The sequence below is a fragment of the Schistocerca americana genome, chromosome X (assembly GCF_021461395.2).
Source record: "Schistocerca americana isolate TAMUIC-IGC-003095 chromosome X, iqSchAmer2.1, whole genome shotgun sequence".
Taxonomy (NCBI): domain Eukaryota; kingdom Metazoa; phylum Arthropoda; class Insecta; order Orthoptera; family Acrididae; genus Schistocerca; species Schistocerca americana.
This window is the reverse complement of record NC_060130.1, coordinates 992,017,313-992,044,419: the sequence shown is the minus strand read 5'-3', so window position 1 is coordinate 992,044,419 and position 27,107 is coordinate 992,017,313. Positions and strand designations below refer to the sequence as shown.

Below are 27,107 nucleotides of genomic sequence, written 5' to 3'. Positions count from 1 at the left end.
GTGCGGTTCTATGTGCTTCATTCCGGAATCGCGCTGCTGCTACGGGCGCAGGTTTGAATCCTGCCTCGGGCATGGATGTGTTTGATGTCCTTAGGTTAGTTAGGTTTAAATAGTTCTGAGTCTAGAGGACTGATGACCTCAGATGTTAAGTGCCATAGTGCTTAGAGCCATTTGAACCATTTCTAATGTTGGAAATGTCGTAGCCAGGAAGAAGGTAACAGAGCCAATTACATCCAGAGGAGAGACGAGTAGCCGTTATGTACTCGTCGCCGATTTGCGCAATCACTTCGGCAGTTACAAGAGGTCAGAATTTTGTAAAAGTATGAACCAGTACTGTTAAGTGTTGTTTAATTTGCAATAATAAGGTAAATTCTGTGAAATTTGTTTCCGATCCTTGATTTGGTTCCTTTCATGATATCTCTTAGGATCCACTCCACATAAATACTGACATCCGAGTAGCCTGTGTGTTAAAATCTATTGAAAATAAATGGTTGATTATTTGCACAATTCTGAATGCAAAAAAATATCTAGAGATACTGTGGTTCCCATTGAAATTAAGGGAGGAAGTTAGTGTTGCATTTATGAAAACCTCCATAGTGATTGATTTGTTTTATTTCAAAGTCTTTGTGCTTTAAAGATTAACTGCATTAGATTCTGTTAGTGAAAATTACTGGTTGTATAAATGGCAATAAGACAGCACATTGTCTTGAAGTTAGAGTGTAAATGCATTTAATGTCATACTCTAGAACGTGTATGAAAAATCACTGGCATTAACTGTTTTAAAAGCTATGCAAGTTGAGTGAAATTTGTGAAAAAGTAATGCCTAAATTTGCATCTACCAAATCGTCTCAGAAAAATGTGTTTAGTTTGCTTTAGTGTAATGGTCAGTTTGAGAATCTCCATTTTAGTGTTGCTTAATAAGAATAAACCTACTTCAATAATGAATATACCTATTCATTGCAGTTGAAGTAAATTTTGAGTTTTGTGTGCTTTGTGTAGTAAAAATTGGAAAGACAGTTTGAGGGCCACACCTAAGTCTTTGCCAATAAAAGATAAAGTTACAGTAATTGCTTTTATTCATAAAAAGTAGAAATAAGTTTGCTTTATAGTGAGTGTAAAAATCCTGTTGCCGGTGACTTTTAATTACATTTGTACTATATGAAAAACAACTATTGAAACAGAACCATGTCCATGTCCATTTTTGGTTTAGTAGTGTCTTTCACAAAATTTGATGATGAGATAATTTATATGTGACAAAGTATTACTGTTGAGAAGAGATAAAGTGTCAGTTGTTCCTGTGAGAGCTTGCACATACTATTTGTGACTGCTGGTATTCACTGCATCACTTATCTGATTATAGTACAGTTTCATTGCACTTCTTTGGGTAAGAAGTAATAGTAGCTTTCCTTTATCATAACTCTGTACAGATTATATAGAAGTAATGTTCCACATTACTATGCCTAATTAGGCTGGCGACCGTATTTTATTTCATTTAAGTAAACTTGGTTACTTAAAACATTTTCCAAATTTCAACCTTTAGCTTTCTGGTTTCTTCTGTAGCAGTGAATTCAAGTTCGATGATCCAAATCCATTAGGTAACTGGCGGTCAATTTTACTTAAATCCTCGCAGAGGGTAACATTTACTGCATCATAATACCATATTTGGTAATACTCGTTGTGCTAGCATAACAAACGGCGCAGTATAGTGTTATATTTGGCTTCCTTGTGACAGGGCTAAAATCTTAGCGTCACTAGGTAAACTGCATAATGATATAACAAACGCTGTAGTAGTGTTATAGTACTTCTAAGATTGCTCTAAAATGAAATTGAAGTAGTATAAAACGCGCAATGCCCTTAATAACGTCGAGTACTGTAGAGGAAGAACTTAGTGTCGAATTAACACTGAAGTTATTACAGCAAGCAGAACGCTCAAACAATGCATCGAAGCACGAAGTTTGGGTGTGCCTAGAGGTATGGTCGGATAAAACGCAAAGTTGCAAGATCGAATTGATGTTGGGCCAACAAATCTACATGACTGAAACTATAGTCATTACACACAAACATTTTGTGGACTATTATTTGAGGAAAACTGGGAAAATATGTCGGGATACGTTCTTTACCCAACAGTTACGTTGCCTAGTGGAATTTTCATCAGTGAATAGGAACAGATATGAATGGAAGGTCCAATTTTCAAATCTGGACAAATGGCGTGAGCTGAAGACAGTGTAGGTTTCTTCTAGATATACACATTTATTCGTATGTGAGAGTTTGGCTCTTAACTTCGGAATTTCTTAGGTTTGGACTTATAATTTAATCTATACTTACATACTTATAATCTAATCTAAGCCCTATCATTGAATTTTCTTTTTATTGTTTTACAAAAGCACCGTATGTCGTAAGAAACTGGACAACATCCAGTATGTGATGTATGAATGAAGTTTACCACATAGTTCTTCAACTAAGATGTTTAAGCTGCACATATTTGATTATAAAAACATCTTTATTGTTGTATACAGTAATTAATCGCTATGAGGGCAAAACCGTTGAAAAATTATTATTATTATGACCTATGTGTTGCCTCAGCAAGTGAGTTCAGCTTTCTACATAACTAGCGATATTTCATCTAATGAACTGAGAAATGCGATCTATATGAAATGATATGACGACCCGCCCTCGAGTACGAGGGTGGTGTGCTCTTGGGATGAGATGTGTCCTTTGCCCATCGGGTTGCCTCTATGAAGGGGCACGGCAAACGCATGGCGTCTACATGCCGCTCCCCTATGCCACTATGCCACGGCCCATTCCAAACAAGGGACACTCCCCATCGTACCTTTCTCAGATTTAGTGGTAAGATGCCAAAAACTGAACACAGATCGAGCATGAAAACAGGAAGAAGGTGTACGGAACTGTGAAAAAATGAAACAAGATATAAACAGCGAACGGTCAAAGCTGAAGACGTGCAACACGAGCGGAGTAGAAGAGCTACGGCGTCGTGGTTATGTGGTCACGGTAATGCGACACGTCCGTGTCCAAATCTCCCTCGTGTCCCATTATTTTTTTCGCAAAATTATGAACTGTCCTACCGGTCGTTGACGTGTCGGTTCGATTTATTCGTGGTTTATGTGTCGTGGTTTAACGTCCGTTTGCAACAGCGAGATGTAAGAATGGGTCTTATAATGAAGTTGATTCTGCACAACTACTTTTATTAATAGCCGAAAGGAAGTGGCTCTCGAATGGGAATCGCAAACGTTTGATGACGAAGCGACAAGTCAGACAAATCCTCCACCGGGAAACACGTCTGGGTGCCATATGCGACATTGGTGACAGTATGTGTGTCATATGATTGGAATTTCTTGACTTATACGTCTGGTGATTGAGTGAGATACGCCTTCTTGCCCGATTTAGGTGTTCGTATGAATATGAATGTGATCACTCCCGAAGAAATGATATAAACATAGTAGTTTGTCACAGAAGCTGCAACATACGAACACAACAGTTTCACGGTCACACACGTTTCCCTGTGTTCTACCAAAACATATGTTTTTAAGGTCTTTGACTTTGCGTTCCGTTGTGAAGTTTTAACTCTTGAATTCCTTTGCTGTAACATAGTTCACACCCGTTTACTAGTTGTTTTCATTTCTGAGACAGGTCTAAGCGGTATCTCACCTGCTCTCACTATTCATTCCATTTACTTGCGACGGCAATATACTCTTACCACGTGACTCATATTCTATAACCAGTGTACAGTATGACAATTGACAGGACTACAGGAAAAGAACAGCCACGTCAGTGACGGGACGGACGGTTAATAATTTAGTGAAAAAAAAGGTGGGGCACGAGGGAGATCCGGACACGGATCTTCCACTTGGCAGTCCAACATCGTGTCCACATAATCTCGACATTGTGCATCTTGAGCTTGAACAGTTCACTGTTTCTATTTTGCTTCTTTTTTCACAGTTCAGCAGACCTTCCTTCCGTTTTCATGCTCGATTTGTGTACAGTTTTTGACGGGCTATGCACTGGGCAACCTTACTACAAAATCTGAGGGGGGTGCGATGGGAAGTTTCCCTAGTAAACCACCCTCCTTCCCCTCCTACTCCCCCTTTTTGTACTGAATTCCTTGGAAGTAAGCAAACCAGAGAGCTTATAAACCAACTGTGTTACAACAAACTCATGTTTAGCTTTCCCACTGCACTCGCGTTCGGGAGGACGACGGTTCGAACCCGCGTCCGGCCATCTTGGTTTATGTTTTCCACGATTTCCCTAAATCGCTTCAGCAAATGCCGGGGTAGTTCCTCTGTTGGAAGGGCACAGTCGACTTCCTTCCCCATCCTTCCGTAATCCGATGGGACCGATGACCTCGCTGTTTGGTCCCCTCCTCCGAATCAACCAACCAGCCTTTAGCTCTCCCAGTCAGAGCTCAATGTTTAGTCATGAGATAATATGCACTGCAGCTTTCCAGTATATACAGGGTGTCCCAGGAGAAATAGCCAGTATTTAGGGATTTGACGGGAACGATCATTCGAAGCATAAAAGTCTAGTAAATATGGACTCTAAAATGCTTGTCTTAAGAGCTATTAGCATATGTTGTGTAGTAAAGATGTTTCACATTAGCGAAGATGAACAAGTGCTCATGCTCGTAAGGTACGTACTTCGTAGCCCAAGTGTGCCGGACATATTTTTCTTTGTTTGGACCGTGCAACCACCTTTCAATATATGGAATGCAAAGAGCTTGCACTAGACGAGATTTGTATCACAATCTCAAAGATGGAGAAGTAGACTTTTTTTGCTTAGAACGATCTTTCCTGGCATATTCATGAATACTGACCGTTCCTTCTGTTAACATCCTGTATGAGTCGCGTTGGAATTATACCTTGTTGCCGGCCGCGGTGGTCTAGGCGCTACAGTCCGGAACCGCGCGGCTGCTGCGGTCGCAGGTTCGAATCCTGCCTCGGGCATGGATGTGCGTGATGTCCTTAGGTTAGTTAGGTTTAAGTAGTTCTAAGTTCTAGGGGACTGATGACCTCAGATGTTAAGTCCCATAGTGCTCAGAGCCATTAGAACAATTTTTTATACCTTGTTGTCCTGCATACACCAGAATGTCGGTTTTTCAACGTTTGCAGATATATTTCACTTAAATACTTCACTTTCTCAATGTATTGGTTTATTGGATATGTGAGTTTACTGTTCACAGTGTCAACAGCTGTCGCTGTCTGTTGTTTGGTCGTGTTTTGTTTGCATGGTGGTGTCTGTATGCATTTTGATATTCGTTTTTTTGTTATGTAGGTGTGTGTGTGTTAACGCCCCCATAAACGATCAAACATTTTGTCAAACTTAATTATGCTTGCCAAACTTAATTATGCTTGCCAAATATTTGACTGTGTACGGTACTGTTTGACGTGGTTATCAACCAAAGCGCGTGTTTGACGTGTTTGAGAGAAATTTTGATTGAAGGAAAGTTTGACAAGATGACGGACGCTGTGTCGATGATTCGTAGCATATGTTTAATGAGAAATTGTTGTAATACTATTTATCTCATTGTATCGTGATTTCCCACAACTATTGAAACTACGATCAAGGTCAAAAACAAAACAGCACTCACTATTACCAAGATGGTAGACGTATCACATTTTTCCCAGCCACGTATTACGCTGGAAGAGGTTATGAACAAATACCACTATTTCACTCATAAGATACAAGCAGGCGTGCAATGGAACAACTGAAATCGAAATTCTCCGTTTCTTTCACAGACGATGTGGTCCATTTGTCGCTACATTGTGACATTTTAATGAATTGTTATTAGAGGAGCAAGCAGAAGGGAATATGGTTCAAATGGTTCTGAGCAGTATGGGACTTAACTTCTGTGGTCATCAGTCCCCTAGAACTTAGAACTACTTAAACCTAACTAACCTAAGGACATCGCACACACCCATGCCCGAGGCAGGATTCGAACCTGCAACCGTAGCGGTCGTGCGGCTCCAGACTGTAGCGCCTAGAACCGCTCGGCCACCGCAGCCGGCAGAAGGGAATAAAATTTAATTTTCGCACACATGTGTCTTATTTTTCAATGTGAGGGCGAAGTAACTCTAAACAGGTTACCCATTAAACGTTTCACTGTCCACCCGCAGAAAGCTGATGTAATCATGAGATCCTAAATGTAACAGTTCCGTTAAAGGTTTTCATGTGTATATTTCTCTCTCATTTTAAACCATTTCCTGGAACAGCGTCTCGTTTTCGTTTTGTTTAAACACAGTGCCAGAGTAAATGTTAGAAATATTTTACCTGCATTTATGGCCATTCACACTAGTGACAAAATATATCTTACACGAAGAGCGTCTACATCAAAAGTAAGGTTATATAGAGAAACTTGCTTGGCACGAGTACGAGCTTGTTTGACACATCCATCGCTACATAAAAAGCGAATTTGACTAATAAGTTTCCTCTTTTATGACGGCCTTAACAGATTTGTAAAAGTTTCATCGTCCACTCGACGGAAGGTGATGTAATCATCGAGTTCTGACAGTAATATTTCCTTTAGGAGATTTTCATGGGTAAATTTCTCTCTCATTGTTTTCTTCTTCTTCTTCTTCTTTACACACAGCCACACAATGCCAGCTTTGTCTGCTTTTGAGGCCATTCTCACTGCTGTCAAAATACCCACGTACACGAATAGCGTCTGATTGAAAGTGAGGTTAAACTGGCAAACTTCGTTTGTACGTGTACGGGCTTGTTTGACAAATCCGCAGCTGGTCAAGGGCTCGTTTGACAAACAGGTTTGATCGTTTACGGGGGCCTTTGTAGTTTGTGTGGTTTGGGGATGCTCTGGGACAAATATATCATTCACTAAGAGATACATATAAACGTTTCATTAATTAATGTAGACCTAATGCTTATACTATCGAAGAAAAAAATAGTTAATTTTTATCACCATGTCATCTCGTGGTCAAAGTTATTTTGCGCTAGTACTACAGCAAGATGCATTTGTATTAGTTATTAAAATTTACAAAATAGTTGCGATTATATTAAAAAATGTATATAATCAGGCACACTAAAATACATGGCAATTACATTAATGCATGTAAATAAATAAAACTGTGTTCAAAAGTGAAAATGTTAAATATTTTTAGTATGTTGTTACACAATTTAAATAAATTGTGTGAAATACACCTTTTGTATCTCTGTTCCACCGGAGCTGCAATTTATTCTTTCTTGTTATTTTATTTTTCCCGCTACTAATTCTGAGCATGGCTCATTTTCAAGCGATGCCTTTGTTGAAGGAAGCCATTATAAATATGTCCCTATACAAATATACGTTTGCTACTTCTATGGACATCATTTACTTACATTTATGGTTTCATTAATATTATGTATGAACTATGACATTATTTTGCTTTGCCATATTTATAATGCATCTGCACATCTGACATATTATCGATCTATTTTTATTCCAGAGATATATTCTGTGGTTAAATTTTCTTAACTTTGATGAAAGTCCATTTCTATTGAACGCGAAATCGAGGGCTGACTTTTGTCATGAATTTTCTGTGTACTGAGAAGAATTTTGACAAAGTTCTCAATGTATTTTTGATTTATAAGTTAGTTTTGTTCATTTAAAATGTTACGTGGATTTTGTCAAATGACTGTTGATATCCGTCTCCTCTAGAATGTTCATACACTTTCCCTATTCCGCTCTGTCTAGAATTCAAAGGTTAGTGCTTATGTGTACCGTAGAGTGTCGTTTTGCTCTAAGAGGCGGGCTACGTGTGGAAAGGTTGTTCACGATTTTGTTTATATGTTCTTTGCATTTTTACTAAATTTTGGTCCTGATAAACCGACACATAGGCTAGGCGTTCGCACTTCACAAGTGGGAAAGGGGGAGCGGGGTGGGGAGGGGAAGGACAGAGGGGCCACTTGTTCCCCGCCCTGCTGAATCTGGAGTGCAGATTTTTTTTTTTCGCTACAGCATTCTCATACACTTCTAGGAGTGATTTCCCCTGAACCTCTCGTTTATCCATTTGTAGTACAACGTAATTTGTAACATGACATGTTTCGAAATTGAGCAACACATTTATCTAAAAAAAAAATAACCATTTTAGAGTCTTTTGTCCTGCCTCCCGTCCCCTCCCCCCCCCCCCCCCCCCCTCGCTACCGCATTTAAGTTTATACAGGGTGTTACAAAAAGGTACGGCCAAACTTTCAGGAAACATTCCTCACACACAAATAAAGAAAAGATGTTATGTGGACATGTGTCCGGAAACGCTTAATTTCCATGTTAGAGCTCATTTTAGTTTCGTCAGTATGTACTGTACTTCCTCGATTCACCGCCAGTTGGCCCAATTGAAGGAAGGTAATGTTGACTTCGGTGCTTGTGTTGACATGCGACTGATTGCTCTACAGTACTAGCATCAAGCACATCAGTACGTAGCATCGACAGGTTAGTGTTCATCAAGAACGTGGTTTTGCAGTCAGTGCAATGTTTACAAATGCGGAGTTGGCAGATGCCCATTTGATGTATGGATTAGCACGGGGCAACAGCCGTGGCGCGGTACGCTTCTATCGAGACAGATTTCCAGAACGAAGGTGTCCCGACAGGAAGACGTTCGAAGCAATTGATCGACGTCTTAGGGAGCACGGAACATTCCAGCCTATGACTCGCGACTGGGGAAGACCTAGAACGACGAGGACACCTGCAATAGACGAGGCAATTCTTCGTGCAGTTGACGATAACTCCAATGTCAGCGTCAGAGAAGTTGCTGCTGTACAAGGTAACGTTGACCACGTCACTGTATGGAGAGTGCTACGGGAGAACCAGTTGTTTTCGTACCATGTACAGCGTGTGCAGGCACTATCAGCAGCTGATTGGCCTCCACGGGTACACTTCTGCGAATGGTTCATCCGACAATGTGTCAATCCTCATTTCAGCGCAAATGTTCTCTTTACGGATGAGGCTTCATTCCAACGTGATCAAATTGTAAATTTTCACAATCAACATGTGTGGGCTGACGAGAATCTGCACGCAATTGTGCGATCACGTCATCAACACAGATTTTCTGTGAACGTTTGGGCAGGCATTGTTGGTGATGTCTCGATTGGGCCCCATGTTCTTCCACCTACGCTCAATGGAGCACGTTATCATGATTTCATACGGTATACTCTACCTGTGCTGCTAGAACTTGTGCCTTTACAAGTACGACACAACATGTGGTTCATGCACGATGGAGCTCCTGCACATTTCAGTCGAAGTGTTCGTACGCTTCTCAACAACAGATTCGGTGACCGATGGATTGGTAGAGGCGGACCAATTCCATGGCCTCCACGCTCTCCTGACCACAACCCTCTTGACTTTCATTTATGGGGGCATTTGAAAGCTCTTGTCTACGCAACCCCGGTACCAAATGTAGAGACTCTTCGTGCTCGTATTATGGACGGCTGTGATACAATACACCATTTTCCAGGGCTGCATTAGCGCATCAGGGATTCGATGCGACGGAGGGTGGATGCATGTATCCTCGCTAACGGAGGACATTTTGAACATTTCCTGTAACAAAGTGGTTGAAGTCACGCTGGTACGTTCTGTTGCTGTGTGTTTCCATTCCATGATTAATGTGATTTGAAGAGAAGTAATAAAATGAGCTCTAACATGGAAAGTAAGCGTTTCCGGACACATGTCCACATAACATATTTTCTTTCTTTGTGTGTGAGGAATGTTTCCTGAAAGTTTGGCCGTACCTTTTTGTAACACACTGTATATCCCTGACTGGTTGTAGTTTTGAGTTTTGTCTGCATTACGCTCATTTGTAGTTTATATTCTGTGTGAGAGCTAATTTTGAGATTACTGTTACGAAATGTGTAACTTTTTTTTGTAAAATATTCCCCAAGTATTCAAACTTAATTATTTTTTGATTCTGCTTCCTTTGTACTTTTGCTAATTTTTTTTTATTTTCATTTGCATACTTGGCCTTAATTCTCTTTCTGTATATTTTATCGACTGTATTAGGATTATAGACATGATTGAATGCTACAGTCTTAATAATTCCAATTCCGTCCCCATGCTTTTTTTTGTGGAAGGGGCTCTAATGATACACTATAGCATGGCATGAAAATATGCAGCTTTGTGTAATGATGGGTGAGACGACACTATACAATCAGTTGAGGCTGGTTTATGAGACATACCCTGTTTATGGATACCACTATCATTAGTTAGTTTCGTGTCTAGGAAGTTTATAAGCTTGTTTATTTCATACTGGACGGCAAATTTGATCATCTTGCGCATTTTATGATTTTTTGGTGGAATTCTCTTATTTCTATTAAAATTAATGAGCATAATATCCACATAGCGTTGGTAGTAACTGCCCATTGGGCCTGTTCTCTGAAAAAAAAAACCTAGGAGATCTAAGAAAATATTTGGTAGGGTTACTGCTAGGCAGCTTCTCATAGTTAGCCCATCATTCTGCTGTTGTATCTCTCCTTGGAAAGTTAAGTAATTGTTTGGTACTGTTTCTAGGAGACTGATCAGTTCATATAAATCTGGCCAACTGATCTCACCTAATTTTAATATGTTTCTTCTTATGATGTTTATGATTTGCATAACTGGCACATTTGGTGGACTTTGGCATCTAATAGTATACGGGGCAGTCAAATGAAAACCAAACACCCGCTACCATAGGACCATGGAATGGTTCCATTCAAAAATAGCACTACACTGGGAGACGAGACAATCAACTCTTATTTCACTGAACGCGGTTGGCTACTGAAGGATCCACAACTGAATCCACTCTTGCACTTCCTCGTATGACTGAAAAATGTCCACACACGTCTTTCTTCAGGTTACCAAATATGTAAAAATCGGTTGTTGACAGATCTGGGATGTACAGACGATGTTGCAATGTTTCCCAGTTTGTTATGTTACAAATTACGTTGTACTACACTGAAGTGTAGCCTCCGTGCGACAGGCAGTGTGGTGGCAGGCATTATCGTGCAACAAGACGATTCCATCCGACAGCATTCTTGGGTGTTTTGACTTCATCACACGTTGCAGTTTCTTCAAACTGTCTTCGTAGCACTGTGGACTGATTGTGTTTCTACGGTCGAGGAGCACGATGAGCAGAGGGCCCCTGCAGTGGAAGAAGGTCATCACGACCTTACCTAACTTGTGTGAATACTCTTGAATTTATTTGTCGTGGGAGATGTGGGATGTTTCCACTATTGGCTCTGCTGTTTGCCATTGCTTTCGAAATAGTGACACCATATAATGTCACGGTGACCTTCTTCTTTGACTACAGGGGCCATCTGCTCGTCGAGTTCCTCCAGGGTGGAACCACAATCGATGCACAGTGTCATGAAGACACTTCGCATAGAAGCGACGTGCCACGAAGTCCAAACGCTCAGGAATGCTCTCAGAAGGAATCAGACTGTTGCACAATAATGTCTACCCCCTCACTGCCAATCAGAGGAAGGCTACACTTCAGCCATACGGTTAGGAAACTCTACAACATCCTCCATACAGTTCGGCTCTTGTACTATGTGATTTTCACATCTTTGGTGACGTGAAGAAAGATGTGTGGAGGTCGGTTTCAGTCGGACAAGGAAGTGCAAGAGTGGCTGGGCCTGTGGATCTGTGTGGCCGACCGCATTCTACTAACTGTCTCGTCTCCCAGTGGGATAAACTTCTTAAACGTGTGTTGCTTACTTGTGAATGGAGCCATTCCGTGGTCGTTTAGTAGCGGGTGTTCGGTTTCATTTCACAGCCCTTAATAAGATTTTTTCATTTAATGGATTTGTGTATCCTTAATCTGATTTATCTGCCCACAGTGTTCCCAACTGTGTGTCAACATCGCCAGTGTATCTTGGTCTTCCCTAGCTATCGGTTAGTGACTTTTATGGTCTATGTCAGATTACAGAGATGGGTTTATTTGTATCGATAAACATAAAATGACAAGTCCGATACGTACTTGCCGTGCCTGCCCTGTGAGCAGATGTGGAACAGCTGACAGTCGGCCTCGATGTCCGCGTAGTAGCCTCCGGGAACCTTGTCTGCGCAGCTGAAGCTCGTCTCGGGCAGTGCTGTCGGCGGCTGCGGCTGCTGCACGGTAGTCGCCTGCTCGTAAGACGTCTCCGACTCGTAAGATGTCCTCGAGTCGTATGACGGAGGACGCGAAGAAGCGCGCCTCTGTGCCGGCTCGACCTGCTGCGACCGGCTCCTCGACCTCTGCCTGCTGGCGGGCGTCGGCTGCTGGACTCTGCCGGCAGGTCTGCGAGAGTCTCCGCTGTATGGGCTGGCCGAGTCGTAGCTCTCTGGCTGCGACTGACCTCTGCCCGACTGCCTGCGAGCGTCCGCACTGTAAGGGCCGGCCGAGTCGTAGCTGTCTGGCTTAGCTTGGCCTCTGCCCGACGGCCTGCGAGAGTCCGCACTGTACGACCTGGCTGAGTCGTAGCTCTCTGGCTGCGCTTGGCCTCTGCCCGACGGCCTGCGAGAGTCCGCACTGTACGGGCCGGCCGAGTCGTAGCTCTCTGGCTGCGCTTGGCCTCTGCCCGACGGCCTGCGAGAGTCCGCACTGTACGAGCTGGCTGAGTCGTAGCTCTCTGGCTGCGCTTGGCCTCTGCCCGACGGCCTGCGAGAGTCCGCACTGTACGAGCTGGCTGAGTCGTAGCTCTCTGGCTGCGCTTGGCCTCTGCCCGACGGCCTGCGAGAGTCCGCACTGTACAGGCCGGCCGAGTCGTAGGTCTCCGGCGGAGCTTGGCCTCCTCTGCCTGACGGCCTGCGAGAGTCCGCACTGTACGGACTGGCAGAGTCGTAGGTCTCTGGCGGCGCCGTGCTCACGTCCGCGTCCACCGTCGTCTGGAGCTCGCTCCTCGCCGTGGCTGTCGCCGCCGCCGCCGCCGCCGCCGCCGCCGCCGCCGGCTCGGGAGCGGGCGACGTCTGTGGCGCGAGCGCTTCCGGCTGTCTGGCCGCGGCCGGCCGCCTGCGGGAGACCTCGGCGAGCACCGCCTGGTAGGGTGAGCGCTGCTCGGCGCACGCGGCCCCGCGCCTGCACGCCGGCGCCCTGGGGGAGGGACTGGGGCTGGGGCTGGCGCTGGGGCTCACCCTGCGGCTGGCGGGGTAGCCCCGGCTGCCCGCCGCAGTCCGCCGTCCACTGAAACCCCCGTCTACTTCGTTCGCCCGGCCGTAAGGTAGCTGCTGCGTGGCCGCGCGGGGTTTGATCGTCGTCTCTGTCGCTAGTGTAGTCGTCTGAACTTCGTTCGGCTGTTCCGTAACGAGAGGCCCGGTGTAAGTTCGCGGCGTCGGCGCCAGCGTCGCCGCCTGTTGCAGCTGGCCGATCCTGGTGCTCCTGAAGAAGGCCTCCGCGGTGGGCAGTGCGTCTTCCTGGGGCCTCCTGCGGCGTTCGTCGGGTCGGCCGCGCGCTTTGGGCCTCTTCTGGAAGTAGACGTCCGCTCGGGGAGCAGCCGCCTCCTGCGGGAACACTTCCGAACCCTCGGGGCTGGGTCCCTCCTCTCCGGATTCTTCCTTCAGAGCGTCCAGCGACGGCCTGAAGCGACCTCTGCCCCCTCTGCCGGTGGCGCGTTTCTGCCTCTGCACCTGCGTAATATCCGTTCGTATATAAATGCTTTTGTCGACATATATAGAAAGTGAATGCCTCGCATCAATTGAAAAAAGAAGAGACTTCGCCACTATTCCGGAGACATAAAAATAGTCACAAGAGAATATACGTAACTTTAGTGAAATTATCCTGTACTTAGCTGAGTACCCAGCGTTGCCCAGTTACGCATTTATTCCAATCTTCTATTAGTCCATCTCCCCTTCCATCTCTGTCCATCTCCTCCTCGCCTCACTCTCTGTCCTCTCCTTCTCCCCCTCAGTTCCATCCATCTCATCATCTTTCCTTTCTCTATCCGTTTCCCCTTCCCTTCTCTGTGCCTAAATTCTCCTTACCGTGTCTCTGTCCACCTCCTCTTCTCCCCTATTTGTGTCCATCGCCTCCTCACCCACTCTTTGTCCATCTCCTCCTCACCCCTCTCTTTTTGCATCCAATCCTCTTCCCTTTCCTATCCATTTCCTCCCCCCCTCTCTCCATTCACCTTCCCCTCCCTCTGCCTGTGTCCATCTCCCCCTTCCCCCTTTCTGTCCATCTCCTCCTCCCCACTTTCTCTCACCATCATCACGTTATCGCCCTGACACCAGTAGCAGACTGGTGTTTCTTACCCCTGGAGTAATTATTTCGAGACAGAAAGTGATATGAGTACTATGTTTGGTCGAAATCGATTTAGGGATTTAGTTTAGAATGATCTTTTAACCTGGAGTTTTGCCAGAGTATGCACATTCAAAAATCACGCAGTAGCAATGAAAATAGTACACCCAGAGGGGCGAAAGATACAAACGTGAAACTTTGCCAATAAGTGCAGTGAGATCCAATACGCACATGATCCAAGTTTGTGCCAGTGCATAAGCCCACAGACCCTGCAGTGGTGCTACAATAGCGCAGGGGGCCCTATTTGAACGGCGCGTAGTGGACGAGTCGTACACGTGACGATCACACTCTGACTTGAGGAGGGCGTTAGCAGGTGCAGAATGCCAGGTACACCTATTAGACGGCGTTTCTCACAGTTAATCCAAATTGGCAGGGGTCTAGTCATCGACATGAAAATCACAGGCTGGTCGGCATGCTGTGTGGCTCACCAGGTCGATCGTTTGGAGTGTTTCATCAGATGATGTAAGGAGCAGTGGACACGAGATGGCACCCACATGTGACGCCTGGGTTCCGAGCGACTAGGGAAACGACGAGGCAAGACGATCGAAGGATCGTGCAGTAAGCGATCAGCTATCCTACAGTGACTCGCTGTGCGAGCCGATGTGCGGGTACCATTCCTAGACGCTTGCGGGTGCGAATTTTCAATCTAGGCGCTCTTGTTGTGTTCTACCGTTAACTCCGAAAAAGCGGCGACTCCATCTACATTGGTGCCAAGCTAGAACGACGCGGACTGCCGCAGATTGGCAAAACGCTGTGTTTTGTGATGAATCCCGATTCGTTTTGGGGACGATGATAACGCATATGAGTGTGGAGGCAGCCTGGTGAACAGTACAGTTCTGCCCACGCTGTCGCAAGCCATATCGCCCACACAGTCGACGTAATGGTCTGGTGGGCCGCAGCCTACTGTAGCCGGTCCCCTCTAATTGTGGTACGTAGAACGTTAAAGGGCCAGTGTTGATTACATTCTTCAACCTCGTGTGAGACCTTTTCTACATGGTCTACCAGGGACATTTCTCCGACAGCTCGAGTTGCTCGAAACTTCTTCCACGGCCGGCCCGCTCCCATGAATTGTGCCCTGTAGAGCATGTGTGAGACCAGCTGGAAAACCAGATGATACCGTGTCACTCTTTATACGATTCCGAAGTAGCTGTTCAAGATTTGAGGACCGATCTGCCTGAGGGCGACATCAGACATCTAATCAGCTCGATGCCGGACCATGCAGCGGCACGTATTGCAGCAAAGTGTGGCCCAATGCATTGTTGATGTTGCACTGAATTTGTGTACATGTACTCACTGTATTTGTTTACTTGTCACGATTATGAGTTCAAGTGAATCTCTCATACGTATCATTATGTTTAAAAAGTTCATTTTGATCCGATGCTTCCCTTTTCGTGCACTATTTTCAGTGTTCCTGAGTGTGTATTTCACATATATTTAACAGATTTCATACGTATTTGTAGACATATTTCACCTGTATCATTGGCGAATTTCGCCCTGCAGTTTCGTTTTCACGTATCTCAGTGTTTATGACGTCACATCTCCTGCACTATGTATCGTACAATGATACAAATTTGCAGGTACGTTCAGTGGTAAACGTGAATGCTGTATGAAAACTGTGTTGTGAATAGAGATAGTGATAAAGAAACATTAAATTAAAATGGGATGCCTGACGCGGCAGTTTTACTGCATGAACAGCGAAAATGTAGTAACCATCATAGTTTTTTCCTCTCGTCATTTTGTGGGAGTTTTGAGCTAGAAAAACTTTCCTAAAGGTCTGAAATTATGTATGAAATTTGTTGAAAGTCAGTAAGTGTTCTAAAATGGCTCTGAGCACTATGGGACTCAACTGCTGTGGTCATCAGTCCCCTAGAACTTAGAACTACTTAAACCTATCTAACCTAAGGACATCACACACACCCATGCCCGAGGCAGGATTCGAATCTGCGACCGTAGCAGCAGCGCGGCTCCGGACTGGAGCGCCTAGAACCGCACGGCCACCGCGGGCGGCAGTAAGTGTTCTCATTCTCAAGGTCTGGATGAATAAATTCCAGGGAGCTGTACTCCACTGTCGCCCATTGCCAACCACTCTCGCATTTATTATTCGTAATAGTTTGTTTCCTTTGTCATCAGTAGTATTTCAAAAGAACTTAAGTTCTACAACCCACAATTGACGAATTGCTGAGTGGTTTATCAGATGACGAAACGATCGATCCCGAGCCGTTCTATTGTTAATCATTTTATTATTAAAGTCGAACCTACGTCATTTGGCAACATTGTCCGTTATACACTAAGGAGACAAAATTCGTGGGATAGCGATATGCACATATGCAAATATCTCGTACACAAGGTATAAAGGGTAGTGCGTTGGCGGAGCTGTGATCCGCGTGAAAAGGTTTCCGATGTGGTTATGACGCGACTTCGAACGCGGAATGGTAATTGCAGCTGGACGGCCGGCCGAAGTGACCGCGCGGTTCTAGGCGCTACGGTCTGGAACTGCGCGACCACTACGGTCGCAGGTTCGAATCCTGCCTCGGGCATGGACGTGTGTGATGTCCTTAGGTTAGTTAGGTTTAAGTAGTTCTAAGTTCTAGGCGACTGATGACCTCAGAAGTTAAGTCCCATAGTGCTCAGAGTCATTTGAACCATTTGAGCAGCTAGACGCATGGGACTTTCCATTTCGGCAATCGTTAGGCAATGTCAAGAGTGGGCCGGGAACAGGCATTAGGTTTCACCACGGACAAAGTAGTTGCCGACGGCCTTCACTTAACAACCGAGAGCTACGGAGTTTGCGTAGGGTTGTCAAAGCAAACAGACGAGCAACACTGCGTGAAATGACGTCGTATAAATCAATGTGAGACGTACGAAGAACGTGTCCGTTAGGACAGTGCGGCGAAATTTGGTGTTAATGGCTACAGCAGCAGACGACCGACGCGAGTGCCTTTGCTAACAGTACGAAATCGCCTGCAGCGCCTCTCCTGGCTCGTGGCCATATCGGTTGGACCCTAGACGACTGGAAAACCGTGGCCTGGGTAGATGAGACCTTATTTCAGTTGATAAGAGCTGACGGTAGGGGTCGAGTGGGGCACAGCCGGCACGAAGCGACGGATCCAAGTTGTCAACGAGGTACTGTGCAAGCTGGTAGCTCCATAATGATGTGGGCTGTGTTTACATGGGATGAACTGTATCCTCTGGTCTATATGAACCGATCATTAACTGGAAGTTGTTATGCTCGGCTATTTGAAGACCATTTGCAGCCATTCGCGGACTTCATGTTCCCAAACAACGATGTCATGTCATCGAGCCACAATTGTTCACAGTTGGTTTGAACAACATTCTGGACAATTCGAGAGTACGATTGGCCAGTTGGCCACCCAGATCGTCCGAAATGAATCCCATCGAACATTTTCAGGACATAATCGATAGGTCAGTTCGTGCACAACATCCAGCACCGGCAACATCTTCGCAACTATGGGCTGCTCTGGAGGGAGCATGGCTCACAAGGGGAGGCCGCCAATTGTGAAATTCAGATTCGATTCATACTGCGCATAATAAAAGCTCATGGCCAGAGGTGTAATGTGGCAAAGCACCAAGATGCACTTCTCAGCCGTTGTCGAGAAAACCGACAGTTAAAAGAAACCGTTGTGGTGAAATGTTCTCTACGGTGATTAATGTTCTACAGCGTCGTGGCGCAGCGGTAAGCGCTTGGGTTCGTGATCAGAAGGTCGCCGGATCGAATCCCGCGGCATGCAACTTTTTTATTATTAAGTTTTTTGTAATTCAAATATATATTTGAATTATATATATATATATATATATATATATATATATATATATATATATATATATATATATATATATTCGAATTATTTATTTGAATTACAAAAAACTAATAATAAAAAAAGTTGCATGCCGCGAATTAATGAATTGCTTATGCATGTTGGTGAAGGCGGATCGCTCTCCAATTGTACCGCCTCCATTTTTCCGTTTGTTTAACAGGGTGTACCAAAGCTCTCACGCCCGCACTGATTTTCGACGATGTTATAAGTTGCGCTAGGGACCGCATCTACCTTCTTTCGAAGTTAGCACGCAACTACGCTGTTATGCGGCGGCTCGTTTCGGCCCATTCAATATCTGTCCTTCAAGTGTAACGAGCGAGTAACGGAGTTTATATTTCATACCTGGCGCAGCAAATTTGTGTTCGTGGGGTCTCTATTCTAATTCGAACGTTTGACTTACGCTATACGTATTCGTTTCGGAATATCGTTTCTACGTCTTCCGTTAACTATACGTGGTAAACATTATGAAGACAATTAATAACATTTGTGAAATACAACTTTGTTTGCGGAAAACATAATGATGTTCGAAGTCGCCAGTTTTTCCACGACAAACGACTTTCAACAACTTGTTATACGCGTAATTGTTGCAACTGATTGCCGGGAATTATATATATGTGTGTGTGTATTTATATAAACATTTGAATTATAAAAAACAAATACTAAAAAAAATTGCATGGCGCGAGATTCGATCCGGCGACTTTCGGATTACAAACCCGAGCGTTTACCGCTGCGCCACAACGCTGTAGAAAATTGTAAATCGTAGTGAGTATTTCACCGCAACGGTTTCTTTTTAACTGTCGGTTTTCTCGACAACGGCTGAGAAGTGCATCTTAGTGCTTTGCCACATTACATGTCTGGCCATGAGCTTTCATTATGCACAGTATGAATCGAATCTGAATTTCGCAATTGGCGGGCTCCCCTTGTCAGTATTTCTGCACGGGACTTGTTGAGTCCATGTCACATCGTGTTATTGCATTACGACACATTAGGACATCCGTTACCTCAATGTACATTTAACGGAAATACGAGTGTGTATTTGTAAAATAGAACTTTATAATTATCCACATCAGGCAGGTAGGTCATATAGGCAGTATCACAGTAAAGGCAGTCTTGTAGAATCGAACTGCGGTGGTCAGAATTAACTAACTCACGCAAGAAAGAATTAAAAAGTAGATGGTTCCATACTGCAATTAATTTGAAATCCACAATGTAATGTAAAATTAAACAGGACTAGTTCAATTTTTTTTGCATTTAAGGGAAATAGTTGACCTGTTTGGGTTGCTTCGCGATGCGCGGAACGTCCCTGAAGAACGAGTCGAGGGCCTCGTCGTCCGCTTCGTGGTACTCGCCGTACGGGTCGTGCGCCGCCAGTTCCGGCAACTGCCGGCCCGGGGCAGTGGCGTTGTCTGCGGAGAACTGCGGGGGGTTTAGCCCCGTGTTGATCCCGAAGGCGAAATTATTGATAGGCACCCGAGAGTGACCTTCGGCAACGAGGGCGGGCGCCAGCTTGCCGACGACGCCCTTGACGCTGGACACGCTCCTGGTGGAGGACACGATGGCCACGGAGGGCGTGGTGAAGATGTGGTGGGCGGGCTGGTAGTGCACCACGTGCAGCTGCGGAGGCTCGCCCACCGGCGGCGCGCTCGTCGTGTGCACCGACACCGACAGGCTCGCCGGGCTCGAGTACTTGGCCGTCGTCGACGAGAACACGAACTGCTGCGGCTCCACCGACGTCTTCAGCGACTGGAAGGCGTCCGCTGGGTTCAGCACGCCGCTGCTTCCTCCGCCCTGAAACCGAACGGCCGCTTACGTTCTTCCCTCCTCCTAAACGATACCTAAGCCCCAAAGCCAAACTCTTTGATTCCACGAAACTTGGCAAGAAATTAAATAATGTGCACACATCGTTCTGCAACGTGTACTACCTTTTCTTGTAGTTGGTCATTAATGACTTATCTTGTAACATTAACGTTCTGTTGTTTCGTCTGAAACGTTACTCACAAACAACTTGAGAAATGAGTCATTGTCTTATTACATATACAGGGTGAAAAGTATTTAAACCGACAAACTCTGGGAGGTTGTAGGGGACATCAAAACAAATATTTTTCCCTGATGTCATTTTTTCATATGAGGATTATTTAAACCGGTGGAGGCCGCATTACGCTCGTCAGTTGTTAGAGGCCGTATTACGATCTTCGGTTATTAGAGGGCGTATTACGCTCTTCAGTTGTGGGCAACTGCTGGCCGCCAGTGTAGTAATGCATTGTCTCTGTTTACTAATTGAGTGATACACCTGGAGTGAGTACACTGATATGGTTGGTGCGTACTACGTAGCGCACCACAGCGGACGAGCTGCACAGCGAGTTTATCAACAACAATATCCTAATCGCCGTATCCCGCATCATACGACCTTTGCTGCTGTCTACAAACGTCTGCGTGAGACCGTGTCAGTTAGCAGATTACCTGGACAGGGTCGCCGTCGCACGGTAAGAACGCTGCAATTTGAGGATGCCGGCCGCTGGTGGCCGAGCGGTTCTGGCGCTACAGTCTGGAGCCGCGCGACCGCTACGGTCGCAGGTTCGAATCCTGCCTCGGGCATGGATGTCTGTGTTGTCCTTAGGTTAGTTAGGTTTAAGTAGTTTTAAGTTCTAGGGGACTTATGACCTCAGCAGTTGAGTCCCATAGTGCTCAGAGCCATTTTTTTGAGGATGCATGTGGAGCGGGATCCTTCAATCAGTGCAGTTCTTCGTTAATGTGTGGGTCGGTGTTGTTGGGGACTGTTTAATTGGGCCGCACCTGCTACCTAGGCCATTAAATGGCAGGCACTACTACAATTTTCTCGCCAGAGCATTGCCAGAATTGCTAGAAGATGTCCCGCTCCCTACAAGACAACGAATGTGGTTCCAACATGACGGGGCGCCGGCACATTTCGGTCGTCGTGTGCGTCGATTCCTGGACCGACGGTTCCCAGAAAGGTGGATTGGCAGAGGTGGTCCTGTACCATGGCCTGCTCGATCCCCAGATATGTCCCCTCTGGACGTTTTTGTGCGGGGCTAGATGCGCAATCCTGTTTACGCAACTCCTGTTGCATCAGAAGGGGATCTGGTTGCCCGGATAGTAGCAGGAGCAGGAACAATTCAGGATACTCCTGGGGTTTTGCCCGTGTCAGACAGAACATGGTCCGACGGTGTAACCTTTGTTTACGTGTCAATGGAGGCATTTTTGAAAATCTAATGTAATTGAAATTGGGTTGTGTTAATGTGTTATCTCTTGGTCATAAAAAATGGAAAAGTGTTTGTTGGTTTAATTAATTTGCGACCAGAGAAATCTTCCTCTACCGGTTTAAATACTCCTCATAGGAAAAAATGACATTAGGGAAAATATTTGTTTTGATGTCTCCTACAACGTCCCAGAGTTTGTCGGTTTAAATACTTTTCACCCTGTATACTCCGCAAACCATGTCACGGTATAGTGTTCGTCTTATCCATTCTGGACTGTAACTACCCGCTACATGCCAGTGACTACACTGCTAACGAAGTTGTCCGATTTGATGGTGTATCAGTGTGGACAGTCCGAAGTGCCTACAAAGGAATGGTATACCATTTGCAACCGTGTAACACGATGGATAAACAGTGGTCCTAAAAAAAATCGTAACCGACATGGACTGGAGGCGAGTTCCACGTCTTATCAATGGAAATTGGTTTCAAACGCGGCAGGAATTGCTTCTGTTTGTCAAACTGATGATGGTCGAAGTAGAGAGGATATAAAATGTAGACTGGCAATGGCAAGGAAAACGTTTCTGAAGAAGAGAAATTTGTGAACATCGAGTATTGATTTAAGTGTCAGGAAGTCGTTTCTGAAAGTATTTGTATGGAGTGTAGCCATGTATGGAAGTGAAACGTCGACGATAAATAGTTTAGACAAGAAGAGAATAGAAGCTTTCGAAATGTGGTGCTACAGAACAGTGCTGAAGATTAGATGGGTAGATCACATAACTAATGAGGAGGTAATGAATAGAATTGGAGAGAAGAGGAGTTTGTGGCACAACTTCACTAGAAGAAGGGATCGGTTGGTAGGACATGTTCTGAGGCATCAAGGGATCACCAATTTAGTACTGGAGGGTAGCGTGGAGGGTAAAAATCGTAGAGGGAGACCAAGAGATGAATACACTAAGCAGATTCAGAAGGATGTAGGCTCCAATAGGTACTGGGAGATGAAGAAGCTTGCTCAGGATAAAGTAGCATGGAGAGCTGCATCAAACCAGTCTCAGGACTGAAGATCAAAACAACAACAACAACAGTCAATGTAGCACTTTTTCAACGGGTTTCCGTGAAAAAAATTGCGGAGGGACATTTGAGTAGAGTATCTTGCAGGGGGCCATTCCTGAGGGCGGCACATGAAGGGCCAAACAACACACAAACTGGCCGCTTTTCAAATGGTACGAGGTTTCCAGTACTATGACGACCCAGTGAGGCATTTAACGTGCAATGCACGGTTGCTGCAGTTAAAGTCGGAGAGACCTTCGGTAAAGGTTTTCGTAACATGACTTAAAATGGCTCTGAGCACTATGGGACTCAACTGCTGTGGTCATAAGTCCCCTAGAACTTAGAACTACTTAAACCTAACTAACCTAAGGACAGCACACAACACCCAGCCATCACGAGGCAGAGAAAATCCCTGACCCCGCCGGGAATCGAACCCGGGAACCCGGGCGTGGGAAGCGAGAACGCTACCGCACGACCACGAGATGCGGGCGTAACATGACTTAGACCCTCTCATTAAGGTCACCATCAACATGAACGAAGATGTTTATTTCAACATTCTTGGTGACCAAGCGTTGACGCTTCGACATTTTCATAAAAATATGCTTGCTTGGGAAGAGTGATAGCAAACCAATTGTAACGCATCGGAGTAGGCAACATCAAACTTTCAGCTCCCAAGACAAAGATGTGGACAAAAGCTGGATAAATTCGGAAGCATTCTGCAATATGCCTTATACCAATATGTACCGAGCAATATTGTGAGTGCTGGTAAAAGTCGGACGTGGTACAATGGCCGTGTAAGAAAGTTGCGTCGAAAGCAAAGTCTAGTTGACAAGTAAAAGCTAATGGAAGTCAAACGAGTGCAAGGAGAGTAATTTGAGAAGCGTTCAGCGAATTCGAAAGCCAAATTTTCACAACGCTAAGAAGTATCGAAATCATCTATTCAGTTACTCAATGATCATAATGGGACCGAAACGTAAGGTGATGGAGAGAGGGCCGAAATACTGAATTCAGTATTCCGAAATTCTTTTACCGTGGAGGATCATAATACAGTCGCTCCTTTCAATCATCGCACGAATGCCGAAATGACAGATATTGAGATAAGTGATAGCAGAATAGAAAAGCAACAAATATTGCTAAATAGTGGAAAGGCATGGATTCTACAACGATTATGAGGAAGATCTTGCTCCTCTTCAAGCAGTAGCTTGTCGAACGTCACTGGAACAACGAAGGGAACCAAGAGAATGAAAGAAAGCACAGTTCATTCCCGTTTCCAAGAAGAGTCATCAAGCTGATGCACGTAATTATAGAGCTACGTCGCTAACATCAATCTGTTGGGGAACTGTGAAACATGTTCTGTGCTTACGGATTGTGATGTTTCCTGAAAACGAGAATCTCCTCTATAAAAAGCAACTAGGTTTCCGTAAACAGAGATCTTGCTAAACACAGTTTGTTCTGTTTGTCCACGACATCCAGAGCACCGTAGACAAAGGCGTCCTGATTGATACCGCATTCTTTGATTTCCGGAAGGCATTCTATACAGTTCATTTAATGAAGAAATTACGATCTTCTGAGAATCGGACCAGATTTGTGACTCTATTCATAACTTTACTAGAGATAGAATTCAATAAGTTATTCTTCTTATTTTTCCTGGACTTTATCCCGTGTCGGAATGTTAGTGTGGGTTTGGCAGTGTTCGTGGTAGACGGTGACTGGGTGCCCTTCCTGTAGCCCCCACTCCTCCCTTCCCCCGGGACGGAATGTGTGTACCCCATCTGGCTGTGTCTAGTGTTACCTCATGTCAAAGTTTGATAACGTTTTTTTAAGTGTTTGTAAATCGTGTAACTGAGGAGGGACGTGGATACTAGCCGGGCATTCAACTAGTCGTATATGGGAACTGCCTAAAATGCACACCCAGCCTGGCCGGAAAACTGGCCCTCGTCGTTAATCCATCTGATGGATTCGATCCGGTGGCGGTGCGCCTTTCGGAATCCAGGAATCGGCGTGCTAACACACGTGGCTATGCTGGCGGGTTCAATAAGTTATTTTTAACGTAAAAAAATCTGGAGTACCCCAAGGGAGTTTTACAGGCCCATTACTGTTCATAATATATCACGCACTGGCAAGATCAGTGACACAACTCAAAAATACAGTGCTTGGGACAAATCGACTTAAAGAAATCTGTAAAACTTATCCTGATGTAATATAAGATTCCTTTAAATTTCAAGTAAGTAATTTTGCCAGTAAATTCCATTCTAGTCTATATAACAGTAATAACTATCAGCATGTAGTTTTATATTCGTCGAATCTGAGGTGCTATCCGATAATTATTAATTAATTCTTTGAGTTGTGTCACTTTTCTTGATTTTCGAAAAACATTTTTCTTTTTGCTATGAATCCTCACGTAACAATTTTCACTTTTACACCATAAATAATATATGTACTGTAATATAATACGACATTCGAACCTCCATCAGGCAACATTAGCACTTAAGTAAAATAAAAAGCGAAAAGCAAGCTGAAAATGTTGTATTACAAAAATACAAAATGCAAAATTGTAATTTATGAAAATTAATACAGTTTATAAAGGAACATCAATTAGGTACATTTTAAGGAACATAATTGACGAAAACACAGAATCATAAATAGACTTGTATGATGTATGAATAGTTCTCGCGGAGAAACGGGATTGAATATGAACTTTCTTTATAACAGAAATTTCCATTTTTTTTTCTTTGTACGCTGCAACACACGAAATTTCGTAATATTTACGATAGCTGTAATCGTCAAAGCAGTGTCTGTTCCGTCAGACGTATATGCGTGTCTGAAGGACATTGTAATGTAAGATACGGATACTGTTTTAAGCACAGACATTGTAATTATCAATTATATTAAAAATTAGATTCATCTTACTACATATATAAAACGTTTCACAACTCAGAATGTGCCGCTCTGTTTGTACGACTCGTGCAGACCTGCGAGTTGCAACGTTAATAGAGGTGGGGCCCCTCCACGCCCGCACCAACGTGGTGACCAAACCAAAAGTTCTACTGTCACCTCCGTCAACATGTTAGTTATCTAGTAAGTGGATCACAGGATGCTGGGCTGTGATGTTATCCGTGCGTCTGAGTAAGACTACGCATTAACACGATCCATCAGGTGATAGGCAGTGGACGAACGTTGAAGTGACTATGTTCTTACCGGGGCGAAACATGAAGTAGCCGACAACAAAACTGACAGAATTGTACTATAGTTGGCAAATTGCTAGATAGAGATTTGACGTTTTTCGTCCACGTTGGCGCACATCACATTTATTTTTCGGTGAAAAAACTAAAAATTGCCGTTTTCTGACTTGTGTCACATTTTTTGCAGGGGTGCGATATGTAAGTGAACTGGTGAATAACGTTTGTAGCTCCACGAGGCTTTTTGCCGACGAATCTGTTGCCTACAGTAAGGTGGCAACGCAACAAGACTGTAGCAAAATACAGGAAGACCTGCGGAGGATCGACGGCCGATGCAGGGACTAGCTGTTGACGCTAAACGTGAAACAATGTACACATAGGGCCTAAATAGGGCGAGATATCCACTGCTGTTCGATCACGCTATTGCTGAAAACTCACTGGAAATAGCAACAACCGTAAAATATCTAGGCGTAACCATGTGGAACGATCTAATGCGGAATGACGAAATACAACTGTAGGAAAACAGATTCCAAGCTGAGATTCATTCGAATAGTCTTAAGGAAATGTAATTCATCTACGATAAAAATGGCTTACGAAACACTTGTGCGACCGATTCTTGAATATTGTTCACCAGTCTAGGATTAACAGAAGGGATGGAACGCAAAGCAGCACGTGCCGTCATTTAGTGGGGACGAGAGCGTTATCGAGATGCTCCACAAACTGCAGAGAGGCGTTGTGTAACATGGAGAGATTTGCAGCGTACGTTACAAGAAGAATCGGGCAGTGTAATACGAGGGGCGCTCAGTAAGAAATACTACACATTTTTTTTGAAAGCAGGCTGGTTTTATTCAGGACTCCTAACGGCACATTATTCCCCAGTCTTTTGGCTACAAAACCCTGGGAGGGCCTGTATGCCGCTGTACTGGTCGACGTCAGAGCCAAGTCTTGCTGAGTCAATAACCTCCCCTTGATACACATATTGCTTCTTTGGGCCAAACAGATGGAAGTCGGAAGGTGCAAGATCCCGGCTGTAGGGTGCACGAAGAAGAACAGTCCAATGAATTTTGTGAGCTCCTGGGCAGACTTGTGTGAAGCCTCACGTTGTTATGGAGAAGGGGAAGCTCGTATGCATTTTCGTGGCGACGAATGTGCTGACGTCGTTTATTCAGTTTTCTGAGGGTAGCACAATACACTTCAGAGTTGATCGTTGCACCACGAGGGAGGACATCGAACAGAATAATCCCTTCGGATTCCCAGAAGACCGTCGCCACGGCTTTACCAGCTGAGGGTGTGGCTATGAACTTTTTTCTTTGGAGGAGACGTGGTGTTGCGCCACTCCGTGGACTGCCGTTTTGTTTTCGGTTCGAGGTGATGAACCCATGTTTCATCGTCTGATGATGTTCGACAAAAAATTATCACAATCGACCCCGCAACGCGCAAGCAATTCCGCACAGATGGTCCTTTGTTGCTCTATAAGGTCTTCTGTTAGCCAGCGAGGTACCCAGTGAGCACACATCATTGAGTACCCTAACTGGTGGACGTGTGTCAGCACTGCCAACAGAGACGTCCAGTTGTGCAGTGAGG

The 27,107-nt window shown here is 44.7% G+C and overlaps 1 protein-coding gene across 1 annotated transcript in view; it reads right to left on the bottom strand.

The window, feature by feature from the left end:
* LOC124556429 overlaps positions 1-27,107 on the bottom strand; it is a 466,451-nt gene that overhangs the window by 20,667 nt on the left and 418,677 nt on the right. The window contains exons 7-8 of the mRNA XM_047130385.1: positions 19,352-19,870; positions 11,952-13,576 (exon numbers count right to left, since the gene is read on the bottom strand). Coding sequence (XP_046986341.1) covers positions 11,952-13,576; positions 19,352-19,870 — 2,144 coding nt within the window. The remainder of the gene's footprint in view (positions 1-11,951; positions 13,577-19,351; positions 19,871-27,107) is intronic.